This window comes from Bubalus kerabau, chromosome 3 (assembly GCF_029407905.1).
Source record: "Bubalus kerabau isolate K-KA32 ecotype Philippines breed swamp buffalo chromosome 3, PCC_UOA_SB_1v2, whole genome shotgun sequence".
NCBI lineage: Eukaryota > Metazoa > Chordata > Mammalia > Artiodactyla > Bovidae > Bubalus > Bubalus kerabau.
In genome coordinates, this window is record NC_073626.1 from 51,502,575 (window position 1) to 51,518,886 (window position 16,312).

At 35.6% G+C, this 16,312-nt stretch overlaps 1 protein-coding gene across 2 annotated transcripts in view; it reads left to right on the top strand.

Moving 5' to 3' along the window:
• The window catches only part of KHDRBS2 (KH RNA binding domain containing, signal transduction associated 2), a 703,180-nt gene that overhangs the window by 443,165 nt on the left and 243,703 nt on the right, over positions 1 to 16,312 (top strand). For both annotated transcript variants that reach the window (XM_055571819.1, XM_055571818.1), the window contains exon 5: positions 13,383 to 13,510. In XM_055571819.1, the coding sequence (XP_055427794.1) occupies positions 13,383 to 13,510 (128 nt within the window). The remainder of the gene's footprint in view (positions 1 to 13,382; positions 13,511 to 16,312) is intronic.

The following is a 16,312-nucleotide window of genomic DNA, read 5'->3' on the forward strand; positions in this document are numbered from 1 at the left end:
ATTACTATTATTAATTTTGTTTATTGATAAGAAAATTCATGGCCTTGAATTCTTACATTAAACCATACAGATAATCAGCACCAATGTCAGAATCTGGCCCAGGCAATGGGACCAAAATTTTACATGAATAATCGGTGCATGACATTGTGTCTTCAGAGTTGTATACAGATAATTTTATTTTTTGCTCATGGTTTTAAAACTTAACTCTTCAGAAAACTGCCATGGCTTATAAAATATTTTTATCATGAAATTAACCTAAATCCTACCAATGCACAGTAATGTCACAATTATTTTACAGTGATGCCACATCACGTGTTATTTCTCCTTTAAGCTCTCAATGTCTTGTATCATTTTTTTAAAGTAGAAAATGATTTTTATCTCAACTCAAATACATAAAAATAGATTTTTTCACACAACTCAGAATTGTACAAGTAGAGAGAAAGACACTAAGTGATATTTCACCCCCTCATCTCTCTGAAACATCAGTTCTGAGCCCCATGTGAATGTGCCAGATCTTGCAGCTCCCACAGATGGAATGTAGGTCTTTTCTTCTTACCTCATATATAAGCCAGTGGTTTTCAAACTCTGGAAAAATGTGACTGTTTTGGGGTTATTCTTTTTAGAATTTATGCCAGTTAACATGGCCAGAAATAATTTGAAATGAGGAAATTAGATAAAAGATTACCTTTTAGAAGGGAGATATTAAAGAAGAGTCATGTTATGCCAAACTAGCCAGTCCACAAGAATTAAAACAAAACAAAACAAAAAAGTCTTAGAGCTAGACAGTTCATATAAATAATTTTGACACAATAATTTTATCTAGTCACACTGTGAACTTAGATCTCATCAGGCTCTGTAGGTCAATTTCCAACATACTAAAAATGACTATGCTGTCATTTATTGCCCATTTTGTTACAGTGTGAGGTACAAATCCCATTTATCTGTGCCCCAAGTCACACTTATGTTGCTTTTGCTGACCTTTCCCTGACCGAGAAAGCTGATTTTCATAATGTCACACAGACAGAATCTGAACTAGAGCTCAAAATGCCTGTCTTTAGGCCTAGAAATTGATCTGATTTCTACATTTATCTAATCATTTGCTTCCCCTGTCTCAATTCCTTAGTCAGACAGCTACCATCACACACTTTACACACATGTCAAAAACTCAACATCAGCACCACCACCACCATGAATGACAATAATACCAATTTAGAAACGATGGTAGAGTGAGATTCTTTGACTGCTTTTGTCTTTTAAAAAAGAGCACATGGGTATACATGGTGTATGATCTTTTTAATGTGTTGTTGGATTCTGATTTGATATTTGGCAAGACTAATACAGTTATATAAAGTTTAAAAATAAAATAAAATTAAAAAAAAAAAAGGAGCACTTGGGAACACGTGTCCATGGTGATTTTGAAGTACAAGAAAATAAAATCTGTCACCACTTCTAATTTTTCCCCTTCCATTTGTCATGAAGGGAATTGGATGCCATATTTTTTTTTTCTTTTTTGAATGTTGAGTTTAGAACCAGCTTTCACACTTTCCTCTTTCACTTTTTTTCAAGAGGTTCTTTAGTTCTTCTTCACTTTATGCCATTAGAGTGGTATTATCTGCATATCTGAGGGTGTTGATATTTCTCCCAGACATCTTGATTCGAGCTTGTGATTCACCAGCCTGACATTTTGCATAATATACTCTACATACAAGGTAAATAAGCTGGGTGACAATATACAGCCTTATCGAACTCCTTTCCCATTTTGCATGTTGGGATCTAAGTGTTGATTCTTGATCTGCATACAGGTTTCTCAAGAGATAGATAAAGTGACAGGTAAAGATGGTATTCCCATCTTAAGAAGTTTCCAGTTTGTTGTGATCCACATAGTCAAAGGCTCTAGCATAGTCAGTGAGTGAAGTGAAAGTGAAGTCGCTCAGTCGTGTCCAACTCTTTGCGACCCCGTGGACTGTAGCCCACCAGGCTCCTCCGTCCATGGGATTCTCCAGGCAAGAATACTGGAGTGGGTTGCCATTTCCTTCTCCAGGGGATCTTCCTCACCCAGGGATCGAACCCAGGTCTCCCGCAATGCAGGCAGACGCTTTAACCTTTGAGCCACCAGGGAAGCCTAGCATAGTCAGTGGAACTGATGTTTTTCTGGAATTCCCTGGCTTTCTCTATGATCCGACGAATGTTGGCAATTTGATCTCTGTTTCCCCTGCCTTTTCTAAACCCAACTTGTTCATCTGGAAGTTCTTGATTCATGTATTGCTGAAGCCTAGCTTGAAGGATTTTGAGCATAACCTTTCTAGCATGGGAAATGAGCACAATTGTGTGGTTGTTTGAACTTTCTTTGGCACTCCCCTTATTTGGGACTGGAATGAAAACTGACCATTTCCAGTCCTGTGGCCACTGCTAACTTTTACAAATTTGCTGACATATTGAGTGCAGTACTTGAACAACAACCTCTTATTGGAATTTAAATAGTTCATTTGGAATTCTATCACCTCCACTAGCTTTGTTCATAGTAATTATTCCTTAGGCCTACTTGACTTGACATTCCAGGATATTTAGCTCTATGTGAGTGACCACAACCATCGTGGTTATCTGAGTCATTAAGATGTTTTTAATATAGTTCTGTGTAATTCTTGCCACCCTTCTTTTCTACTTCTGTTAGGTCCTTACTGTTGCTGCCCTTTATCATGCACATGCTTGCATGAAATATTCCCTTGATCTCTCTAATTTTTTTGAAGAGATGTCTAGTCTTTCCCATTCTATTGTTTTCCTCTATTTCTTCACATTGCACATTTAAGAAGGCCTTCTTATCTCTCCTTTCTATTCTCTGGATCTCTGCTTTCATTTTGGTATGTATTTCTCTTTCTTCTTTGCCTTTCATTTATCTTCTTTTCTCATATATTTGTAAAACTTCTTTAGATAATCACTTTGCCTTCTTGAATTTCTTTTTCTTTGGGATGGTTTTGATCACTGCTTCCTGTACAATGTTACAAACTTCTGTCTGTAGTTCTTCCAACACTCTGTTCACCAGATCTAATCCCTTGAATCTATTTGTCATCTCCAGCCTAAAATCATAAAAGATTTGATTTAGGTTACATCTGAATGGCTTAGTGGCTTTCCCGACTTTCCTTAACATAAGCCTGAAATTTCCAATAAAGAGGTTTGATAAGACCCACAGTCAGCTTTAGGTCTTGTTTTTGTTGACAGTATAGAGCCTCTTCATCATCAACTGCAAAGAATACAATCAATTTATATTTCTGTTTTGCTGCCTTTACCATGCTATCTTGACTACTGTAGTTTTGCAGTATAGTGTGAAATCAAGGAGCCTGAATCTTCCAGCTTCGTTTTTCTTTCTAAAGATTATTTTGACGATTTGAGGTATTTTGTGTTCCATACAAATTATAAAGTTTTTTTTCTTCTAATTCAATGATAAATACCATTGATAATTTGACAGAGATTGCATTCAATCTGTAGATTTCTTTGGCTAGTACAGTCACTTTCAAAATATTAATTATTCCCATAGAAGAATATGGTCTATTTCTGCATCTGCTTATGTCGTTTTCACTTTCTTATAACAGTATCATATATTCTGTGCCCAAGTCTTTTGCCTTCTTACATACATTTATTCCTAAGTATTTTACTTTTTGCAGCAATGGTAAGAGGGATTGTTTCCTTAATTTCTGTTTGAGGTTTTTCATCTTTAGTGTATAGAAATTAAAAAGATTTTTGTATATTAATTTCATATCCTGCAGCTATGCAAAATTCATTGATTATCACTAGTAGTGTCTGGCGGGATCTTTGGGATATTTTACATGTAATATCATGTCATCTGCAAATAGTGACAGTTTTATTATTTTCCAGTATGGATTCCTTTTATTCCCTTTCCTTGTCTGATTGCTTTCGCTAGAACTTCCAAACTGTATTGATTAATAAAGGCTGGAGTAATTAATAAAGGACATTCTTGCCTTGTTCTAGCTTTTAGATGAAATTATTCCATTTTTATCATTGAGAATGATGTTTGTTGTGGATTTTTCATATATATATGGCCTTTAATGTGTTGAGGTTATTTCCCTCTATGCCCACTTTCTGGGAAGTTTTTATCATAAATGTTTGTTTAATTTTGTCAAAAGCTGTTACTGAATCCATTGAGATGATCTAATGGTTTTTATTCTTTAGTTTGTTAGTATGGTGAATCACATTTATTAATTTGCATATACTGAAGAATCCTTGCATCTGTGCACTTGATAAATCCCACTAACTATGTTATCTGATCTTTTTAATGTGTTGTTGGATTTTGTTTACTAATATTTTTAAGAAAACTTTGGATCTATGTTCATCAATGATATTTGTCTCTAGTTTTCTTTTTTTGTGTGATATATTTATCAATTTTTGTATCAGAGCAGTTGTGGCCTTGTAGAATGAGCTTGGCAGTGTCCATCCCTTTGCAAGCTTTCAGAAGAATTTGAGAAGGATAAGCATTAAGTCTTTTCTAAATATTTGATAGAATTCACCTATGAAGCCATGTGTTCCTGGATTTTTGTCTGTTGGAAGATTTTAAATCATACTTATGATTATTATTTTCATATTATCTATTTCTTGCTGGTTCAGTATTGGGAACTTAACCAATCTTGGAACTTGGAATTCTCAAGAATGTATCCATTTCTTCTAGATTGTCCATTTTATTGGCATATACTTGCTTATAGTAGTCTTTTATGATCCTTTGTATTTTTGCAATGTCACTGGTAACTTCTTTTCATTAATAATTTTATTGATTTGAGTCCTCTTTTTTTTTCTTGATAAGTCTGGCTGAAGGTTTATCAATTTTGTTTATCTTTCCAAAGAACCAACTTTTAGTGTCATTAAGCTTTGTTATTGTTTTCTTCATTGGTATTTCATTTAGTTCTGCTTTGATTTTTATGATTCCTTTCCTTCTACTAATTTTGGGTTTTGCTTGTTCATCTTCCTCTAATTGTTTTAAAGAAAAGATTAGGTTGATTATTTGTGATTTTTCTTGTTTTCTGAGGTAACCTTGTTTTGCTATAAACATCCCTTTTATAACAGCTTTGCTGCATCCCGTATGTTTTGGATAACCTTGCCTTTGTTATCATTTGTCTCTATGTATTTTTTTATTTTTTTCTTTGATTTCATAAGTGATCCATTGGTTATTTAGTAGCATATTGTTTAGCCTCCATGTGTTTGCTTCCTATATTTTGACTCCTAAAGTTTGATTGATTTCTTGTTGTTGATTTCTAATCTCATAGTGTTGTGGTCAGAAAGATTCTTGGTATGACTTCAATTTTCTTGTATTTACCAAGGATTGATTTGTGTATCAAGATGTGATCTATTCTAGAGAATATTCTGTATGCATGTATTCTGCTGTTTTTGGATGGAATGTCCCATCAATTCTATCTGGTCTAATATGCCATGTAAAACTTGTGTTTCCTTAACAGTTTTCTGTCTGAATGGTCTATCCATTGATGTAAGAAGAACATTAAAGCCCCCAACTATTATTGAGTCACTGTCAATCTCCCCTTTCATGGCTGTTCAGTTCAGTTCAGGTCAGCTCAGTCGTTTAGTCATGTCCAACTCTTTGCAACCCCATGGACTGTAGAATGCCAGCCTTCCTTGTCTACCACCAACTCCCAGAGCTTGCTCAAACTCATGTCCATCAAGTCGGTGATGCCATCCAAGCATCTCATTCTCTGTCATCCCCTTATCCTCCCGCCTTCAATCTTTCCAAGCATCTGGTTTTTTTTTTTTTAATTGTTTTCTTCTTTTTCACATGAGTCAGTTCTTCATATCAGGTGGCCAAAGGAATGGAGTTTCAGTTTCAGCATCAGTCCTTACAGTGAATATTCAGGACTGATTTCTGTGAGGATGGACTGGTTGGATCTCCTTGCAGCCCAAGGGACTCTCAAGAGTCTTCTCCAACACCACAATTCAAAGGCATCAATTCTTCAGCTCTTGACTTTCTTTATAGTCCAACTTTCACATCCATGCATGACTACTGGAAAAACCATAGCTTTGATGAGACAGATCTTCGTTGGCAAAGTAATATCTCTGCTTTTTAATATACTGTCTATGTTGGTCATAACTTTCCTTCCAAGGAACAAGTGTCTTTTAATTTCATGGCTGGAGTCATCATCTACAGTGATTTTGGAGCCCCAAAAAGTAAAGTGTGTCACTGTTTCCCTTTATATATGCCATGAAATGATGGGACCACATGCCATGATCTGGTTTTTCTTAATGTTGAGTTTTAAGCCAACTTTTTCACTCTCCTCTTTCACTTTCATCAATAGTCTCTCTAGTCCTTCTTCACTTTCTGACATAAGGGTGGTGCCATCTTCGTATCTGAGGTTACTGATATTTCTCCTGGCAATCTTGATCCCAGCTTGTGCTTCATTCAGTCCAGTATTTTCCATGATTTACTCTATATATAAATTAATTAAGCAGGGTGACAGTATACAGCCTTGCTGCTGCTGCTGCTAAGTCTCTTCAGTCGTGTCCAACTCTGTGCGACCCCATAGATGGCATACTCCTTTCCCGATTTGGAACCAGTCAGTTGTTCCATGTCCAGTTCTAATTGTTGCTTCTTGGTTTTCATGGCTCTTAGCATTGCCTTATGTATTGAGGTGCTCCTATGTTTGGTGCATGTATATTTACACTTGTTATATCTTCTTCTCAGGTTGATTCCTTGATCATTATGTGGTGTTCTTCCTTGTCTCCTGTAATAGTCTTTATTTTAAAGTCCATTTTGTCTGATATTAGTATTGCTACTCCAGCTTTCTTTTGAATTCTATTTGCATGAAGCAATGTCTTCCATCTCCTCACTTGCAGTCTGTATGTTTTCTTGTGTTCCTAGGTCTGAAATACGTCTCTTGTAGACACCGTATATATGGGTCTTGTTTTTGTATCCATTCAGCCAGTCTGTCTTTTTGTTGGAGCATTTAATCCACTTACACCTAAAGTAGTTATTGATATATATTATGAGATAGTTAGATAGCATCACCAATTCAATGGACATGAACTTAAGCAAACTCTAGGAGATAGTGGAGGACAGGAAAACCTGGCATACTGTAGCCCATTGGGTTTCAAAGAGTCAGACATGACTTAGCGACTGAACAACAACAACAAATATCCTTATTACCATTTTCTTAGCTTTTGTTTGTTATAGATCGTTTGGTCTCTTCATATCTGAATGAGAACCTTGCTCTGTTGTGTATTCTTGGTTGAAAATTTTTCTCTTTCATCACTCTATATATATCATGCAAATCCCTTCTGGTCTCCAAAGTTTCTGATGAACAAAATCAGATGATAGTCTTATGGGATTCCCTTGTTTGTTATTTATTGCTTTTCCTTTGCTGATTTTAGTATATTTTCTTTATCTTTAAGTTTTGTCAATTTGATTAACATGTGTTTTGGCATGCTCTTCCTTGGCTTGTCTTGTATAGGAATCTCTGCACTTTCTGAACTTGTTTGACTGTTTTCTTTCCCCTTTAGTGAAGTTTTCATTTATTTTCTCTTCGAATATTTTCTCAGTCTCTTTCTCTCTCTTCTCCTTTGGGACTATATAATGCAAATCTTCGTGCATTTAATATTGGAAGTCTCTTAACTTTCCTCATTTCTTTCCAGTCCTTTTTGCTTTATTCTGTTCCACTTATGATTTCCATCATTCTATCTTCCAGATCACTTATCAGTTTTTCTGCCTCATTTATTCTGCTCCTGATTCCTTCTAGTGTATGTTCTATTTCAGTTCTTTTATTCTTCAGCTCTGTTTGTTCTTTCTATCTTCTAGCTCTTTGTTAAAAATTTCTTGTATCTTCTAGGTCTGTATCTCCATTTTCTTCAAGACCTTGCATCATCTTTACCATCATTACTCTGATTTATTTTGGGGTAGATTTCCTACCTCCATTTCACTTACCTGTTCTTCTGGGGTTTTATTTTGTCCTTTCATCTGGGACATATTTCTCTGCTATCTCATTTTGTCTGTATTCATGGCCTCCATTCCACAAATGCAGGATTGTAGCCCCACTTGCTTCTAGTGTCTGCTCTTGGTAAGTGAGACTGGACTAGAAGCTTGTGCAGGCTTCCTGGTGGGAGGGACTAGTGTCTGACCACTAGTGAGCAAGATCTCATGTGGGAAGGGCCATGCCAAATGGTGTGTTTACAGGTGGCTGTTAGCTCAGTAGCACTTTTAGCAGCCTATCTGCTGATGTGTGAATCTCCGTTTCTGCCCTGTTAGTTGTTAGGCCTGAAGCATCCTAGCACTGGAGACTATAGTCTATTGGGTGAGTCCAGATCTTATTGCTAAAAAAGTAACCTCCAGAAGGCTCATCCCAGTTAGTACTCTATGGTCCCTGTATTATTAATGTCCTCATTCCTACAGTGATCCACAGCTGCCCCTGCCACCACAAGAGACCCTTCAAAACCATGGTCTGGCCCATGTTCCTGTGAAGTTACTGTTTTTTCCCTGGGTCCCAGTGTGCACAAGAGCTTGTCTGTACCTCTAAAAGCAGAATTTCTTTCCCCAAATCTTGTGCAGCTCCTGAGATTAAGCCTCACTGGCCTCCAAACCAAAGGCTCTGGAAGTTCCTCCTCCTAATGCCAGACTCCCCAGTCCTGGGAGCCTGCTGTGTGTCTCAAAATGATCACTTCTGTAGGAGAGCTTCTGCAGTATAATTATTGTCCAGTTTGTGGGTCACCTACTCAGTGGATATTGGATTTAATTATATCACAAATGCATACCTCCTACCATCTTAATGTGGCTTCTTCTCTGTCTTTGGATGTAGAATATCATTTTTTTGTTAGTTCCAGTATTTTTGGTTGATGGTTGGTCAACATTTAGTTGTGATTTTGGTGGAGTTTTTTTTATTTTATTTATTTATTTATTTATTTGAGAGGAGGTGAGCTCATGTCCTTCTACTCAAACATTTTGTCTCCAATTCAGGTTGTAGTATATTTTTTTATAATATCACATTTGCAATGCAATCGTGGAACATTTCTTTTTTCACTAGTAATTTTAAGATTCTAGGTAACAAAAATATCAGGAACATATGCCTCAATTAAACGTTTACTAAGATGCTCTAGTTTCAGCTGGATTCATGACCTAGTAATGAATGATTAATTCAAAGTTTGATCTGTGCTTAATGAAAAACTGGATATGAGCACATGATACACCTTTAAAAGCTTTGGAGTTTAGAAAATTAAATTTATATCATGAATATAATACACAAGATATATATAGTCTAGAGAATACTTAGAGTCTCAGTAGCTTTACATTTGGGCATTTAAAATTATTTATCATTTATTTGTCATTTATTTGGGCATTTAAAATTATTTATCATTTATTTGAAAGAGCTAGATACTAGAGATCAGCCCTGAGATTTCTTTGGAAGGAATGATGCTAAAGCTGAAACTCTAGTATTTTGGCCACCTCATGTGAAGAGTTGACTCATTGGAAAAGACTCTGATCCTGGGAGAGATAGGAGGCAGGAGGAGAAGAGGACAACGGAGGATGAGATGGCTGGATGACATCACTGACTCGATGGACGTGAGTCTGAGTGGACTCCGGGAGTTGGTGATGGACAGGGAGGCCTGGCGTGCTGTGATTCATGGGGTCGCAAAGAGTCGGACACGACTGAGCGACTGAACTGAACTGAACTGAATATTGTAATTAATATATCGACTGATTTTTCTTCAATGATATAAATTTACATTAAAAGTATGATTAAAAAATATTTGTCACTATTACTTTGCAATTCTCTTATGCAATATCTGTTTCATTTCTCACAAATGACATTCAAATTTACTCCAAATTTGACATTCAAATTTAACATGCAAATGACATTCAAAATTACTCACCCAACCCATCTCTGAATTTCTAAGATAAACCTTAATATTTCCTTAGCATTTTAAACTGAGGTTATCAAGATCAAATGTAAATTCTCTATATTCAAACTTTTTTTCATTCCTTTCTTTCTCTTGTTAATGGTGTCATTATACTTCTAGCCATTTTTGCATTAAAATATATTTTATTCCTGCCTTCCCAAGTCATACTGTACACCTTCCACTAAGGTATTCTTGAAGAGCTTGTGGTTGCCCATCCTCTCTCACTACATCACACAGGTATATACTAAGTAGAATTTCATTGTTTCCACAATTCATCTACCTTAGCTAAAGCCTAAAACATGTCTTGTTTTGCTCATTCTGTGACTCTCCCATACCCTTTTATTAAGTGAAATGATTTAGAAAAGTGGACAACATTCAATTTATTTTCTTAAAATATCAATTACTATCCTTTTTGCTAGCCAGTGGGGCTTCCCTCATGGCTCAGATGACAAAGAATCTGCCTGCAATGAAGGAAACCAGGCTTGATCTCTGGGTTGAGAAGATACCCTGGAGAAGGGAATGGCAACACTCCAGTATTCTTGCCTGGAAAATTTCATAGACAGAGGAACCTGGTGGACAATAGTCCATGGTATCACAAAGAGCCAAATAGGACTGAGCAATTAACACATTTTGCTAATCAGCAATCCGTTCCATGTTTAATCTATATGTAATCATTTTAAAATAAGAGAGTGACAAATATTCTAATTAATCGGAGTATAAGGTATGTTGGACAGAATAGGCTCCACCAGCATTTACATCAATGGCTATACCAAAGCTCTCAGCCTGTAATGTTGGGAACTTGATTTTGTCAGCATTCTCTGTGTTAGTTCTGGTTCTCCCAGAATCAGGATTAACTTGGGTTAAACATATAAGGACTTCATTAAGGAAAATGTTTTTATGGCTAAAAAGATAAATGAGTAATTAAAGAGGGAGCCAAGGAAGGCTGGAGAGCCCTCACAATAGAATATCTGACCCAAAGTAAAGAGAGGTCCTAAACAGCCTGGGAAAATGGCATTACAGGGAAATTCAGCTCGGCTGTCTAGAAATCCTTGTGGCACAGGCAGAGGAGACTTGTAACTCCCAGGTATCACTTATTTTAGCATTTCAATCACATTTAATCATTCACTGGGAGTTGCTCTTGGGTAGATGGCCTTGGGAGAAATATGAGTTCAGAACAAAGCAAGAGGAATTCTATTGTCAGTTACAGCTCTGAGTTCAGTTGGCCAACTATTAATATTCATAATAGTACATTGTCTAATTCTGATAGATGTACTATTATGAATATTAATGTCAAAAGTTGACACTAAGATTAAGTTAGCTCTTAGTGTAAGCAAAACACTATTGCTAATATGTAATCAAATTTCTTATGAGCTAGTTAGATATAATATATTAAAAAACAAAACAAAACAAAACTGGATCATCTTCCAGGATTGTGTTGGCCAACTGAACTCAAAGCTGTAACTGCAGATGTAACTGACAATAGAATTCCTCTTGCTTTGTTCTGAACTCATATTTCTCCCAAGGCCATCTACCCAAGAGCAACTCTCAGTGAATGATCAAATATGATTGAAATGCTAACTAGCTCATGAGAAATTTGATTACATATTAACAATAGTGTTTTGCTTATGCTAAGAGCTAACTTAATCTTAGTGTCTATTTTTGACATTAATATTCATAATAGTACATTGTCTAATTCTGTCATAAGATATGCTCTAAAGTAATATTACATGTATACATTTATCTGCAATTTGTTAACTTTTTCTCAGTCTTCAATATTGCAAGAATTAGAATCTGTCTCCTTTTTATAATTCATGACAACCTGGAGGGATAGGGTGGGGAGAGAAGTGGAAGAGGGGATTCAGGATGAAAGAGACACATGTATGTATACCTATGGCCAATTCACATTGATGTATGGAAAAAACCATCACAATATTGAAATTATTCTTCAATTAAAATAAATAAAAAAAACTTTGGGGGGTCCATGGATTTTCATTAGATAAGAAGCTGCAAAGATCTGCTGTCAAATTAGGAATATTACATGGGATAATCATTATAGTGACTAGTCATTTCAATCAGAAGTAGCAATTCATCACATTCCCCAATCCTAATAAAATATTAGGCATGTTAATTCTTCAGTTTTATTGCTGTGTGAATGTGAAAAATAAGAGGTATAAATTGAGTAATATATGACTTGTTAATTGTCAATAGCTTTTCTGTCAATCTATTCTCCTGAATCCATTATCACTGTAGTCAGGTGCTGAACAGGGTGAACATGAAAGCAACATGTTAAAAATAAAAAGTAAATGCTTTGGAATGACTAGTACTTTTACTTGTGAACAAAGTAGTTTTGGGGGCTTGAGGTAAAATTTGTGTTAGAAATGCTTGTAGATTGCATGCATCCCCCCATCTTCTAGGCTGGGCTATGCAGGTGAGTGCACGGTTTCCATGTGCTGTTACTATAACTCACATGCATAGAGCTAACCAGGCTCAAGTGTCCACAACAAGACCTCAGACATCATTTATGTTAACCCAAACATTGCTACAAATATTTCTCATCTCAATTCCTAGATAGCTCATGACTTTCACCTAAACCCATCTTTAATGAAATAGAATTTACTTGGATTGCCCATTTGGCAAAAAAATCAATTATCCAGTTTTGCATTGCTCCACCAGGGGTGTGTGTGTGTGTGTGTGTACATTCACATAAGTGTAGCAGTAAAAAGAGGAACACATTAGACTGACACTAGTTTTTTGCAGATAGCATTCATCTTCAGTGACTCAGGTCATTCTTTGGTCCTATTTAAATGACAGGTATGTTTCCACACTGGTGCAGAACCAAGCTAGTCTCTTTGACTTTGACCCAGTCTCTGACTGCTATGAAGCTTGCTTTCTGCTCTGGCTATTATTCTCCATCAGCCCATAGCTAGAACACATAGGAAAGTATTTATTTTTAAACATTGCTCATCAAGTTGTTTAGCTCAATTGCACAGCTTTCAAGTTGTCTGAAACTGGCCATTCACTGAATTTTAAAATTATTTTACCACAGTGTCTACTTTGGTCCTTGGAGTTGACCCTCTTCAGTTTATGTGTCAGGGATAATTGAGTGTTATGCAGTCATACACAATCTGCATATACTCATTCCACTAAAGTTGTTTCTCTTATGAGCAACCATAATCGTGGTACCTTCTAAAATCTTGTTCTGTATTGTTATCTTTTCTTTTCTGGCTAACATATAAAGTGATATCCCAGCAAATCTCATTTGATTTCCAGCTGTGTACTTCCTTGGCAAAAGAAGCAATTTCAATTTTTCTCTATAAAACTAAAAACTTACAGTATGTTTACTTTTACATCATTTTGAATTTTTGTATGTGTCTCCAGCAAAAAAAAAAAAAAAAAAAACTTTTTCTTACTGTGTTTGTTCAGTTCTAAGAACTCCAGGCCCCATTTTAACTCAACAGGTCATATATTATTTTTTTTTTCCCTAGGACTATAATGATGAAATTCGTCAGGAACAACTACGTGAATTATCTTACTTAAATGGCTCAGAGGACTCTGGTCGTGGCAGAGGTGTTAGAGGCAGAGGGATAAGAATAGCTCCCACAGCTCCATCAAGGTACATTACTTCTTGCTTTAAATAAATTAACAGTCACTAAGCATAGCAATCCCTCACTGGCCTGTTCTGTGTCATGATCACAGCTAGGTATAAACAACATCAGCAACAATAACTACCACTGACAAAAAAATCAACAACAACAGATGCTTATACAGCTCATAAGAGCTTTACATAAATTATCACCAGTGTACGGTTAAGCATTATCTACAGGTGAGCAACTGATAAAGATGTAACCAATATGCCTGAGAACACACAAGCAGTCTGACTCCAAAACTCAGAGTCTGAGCTCTTAACAACTGTTCCAAAAAGAAAAGAGGAGCAAACCTGAGACTTTTTACTCTGGTCTTGTCCCCAGGATTAAGGCAAGCAGATGATATAGTTATACACATCTTTGAACCAGGATGACCTTACATAAAGAGAAAACTTCAAATTTTCGGTGCCTTAAGTGGCCCTTGGATTGATACAGTCTTGCCAGATAGGTATAGAGATAAATGAGGATAATGATAGATGGAGGTAAGTAAGTACATATTTAAATAAATAAAGAGTCCAGAAACCCAGATGTATATTACATACATGGGTGAGAGTAAGAATACTTTAAGTTTAGTTATATTGGGTTGTGCAATGTCATCAGAGAATATTTTATTTGATATTATTAACTTCACAAACAAACTGGAATCTTTCTGTATCAGAATTTGTTTTGTAGGATTCTGTGTTTGTCAGTCTTTCAACAGAAAGCATTGTTCTGTAAAGAGGTAAAATGAAAAATACTCACACATTTCACACAGAGACTGTGTAATTCTGTCCTCTTTATTCTGTTGAAGTTGGCTTTCAAATCTTTAAATGTCTTAGAATTAGAGTAGTATAATGCCTAGAAACCATCTCGAGAGATTTCAAGATACTTTACTAATTCAATTTGCCTTTTATTTGCTTTTATTAACATCATCATTAATTTATTTTTCTTTTTTAATTAAATTATTTATTTTAATTGGAGGATAATTACTTAACAATTTTGTGATAGTTTTTGCCATACATCAACATGAATCAGTCACAGCTATATATGCGTCCTCCCATCCTGAAATCCTTCCCACCTCTTTCCTCACCCTATCACTCTGAATTGTGCCTTTTTTTTTTCAATTATGTCCCAAATATTTTAACCACCTTCTATCACTGGTTTTAACCTTTAATCACACACATCAAAACATTTATACTTATCAGGAAAAAAAATAAGAATGATAAATTCCCCAAATAAAGTATCAAGGGAATAATTGACTATCTAAATGTAAAACCTGGCAGTTATGCAATTACTTTGCCTAATGAAAAACCTTCTTTTTTTTTCAGTGATTATTTTTACATTTTATTCTTTAAATTTTTTTTTTTTATAATTGAGCATTCTAATGCTACCCAGAAACAGTTTATTTTTATGGATATACCTTTTATGGAATCAGCCTTTTATAAGACCCTTATATTAACCCCATTTTTATGGGTTGGGGGATGACATCACTGCAACTAATATTAAACTGATCATATCTTAGTGTTTAAATAATGAAATTGTCATTTTTGTAGTTTAAAAAGTGATAATTTTGGCAGTTTTTTATTGTGTAAATTATGTATTAATGGAGAACAAAATGGCAATCCACTCCAGTATTCTTGCCTGGGAAATCCCATGGACAGAGGTGCCTGGTGGGCTATAGTCCATGGGGTCAAAAGAGATGGACATGACTTAGTAACTAAACCACCACCACCAAGTATGTATTGTACGAGTATACAGGGAACTAGTCTTTTTATATTCTATATTCCTTGGAATTAGGACCATTAAAAAAAAAATAATGCATTAACCTGTTTTTGAGATTATAAAATAATTCTATTAAAGGATTTTGTTTTGTTATTGACGTTTCTTAAGGTAATAATACAGCTGTCATATTTGAGTAAGCCCTAAAAATTTCAACTTTAGTGAGTTTTTACTCTAAAGTATTAATTTATCCAATTGTTTAGTAAAGGATAGAGCATTGTAGTCTTGATTTTTAAATACTTTGGAAAAAATTTGATTGAAAGCTTTGCTTAATCTGATACTGCATATGTAAAAAAGAGAACTAATATTGAAAATTAAACCTTAATTTCAATGCCATCTTAATGTCATTAATATATTAACATTAATAAAAGTAAATGTAGCAGAACTCTGATGTCTTCTGTTTCAGACCACATGATAAAATGCATCTGCAATTGTAAGAATAAGCATCAAAAGATGCTTGCTTTTTGGAAAGAAAGCTATGACAAATCTGATGTGAAGAATTAGCTTATTGTTAAAGACCCTGACACTGGCAAAGATTGAATCAAAAGGAGAAGGTGGCTACAGAGGATGAGATGGTTAGAGGGCATCACCAACTCCATGGACATAAACTTGAGCAAACTCTGGGAGACAGTGGAGGTCAGAGGACACTGATGTGCTATAGTCCATGGGGTCACAAAGAGTCGGACATGACTTAGCTACTGAACAATAAAAACATTACATAATTGAAGACTTAAGATCTTTACATATATCACCACTACATGTTGGATGAGTGTGAACAGTAGAAAAATAAGACATTTGAAGCAGTCTTTGAAGTTATTTTTGTTTGTTTGCTACAATGAGAACTATGGATGGAGGAGCCTGGTAGGCTGCAGTCCATGGGGTCGCTAAGAGTCAGACACGACTGAGCAACTTCACTTTCGTCCATTGGAGAAGGAAATGACAACCCACTCCAGTGTTCTTGCCTGGAGAATCCCAGGGATGGGGGAGCCTTGTGGGCTGCCATCTATGGGGTC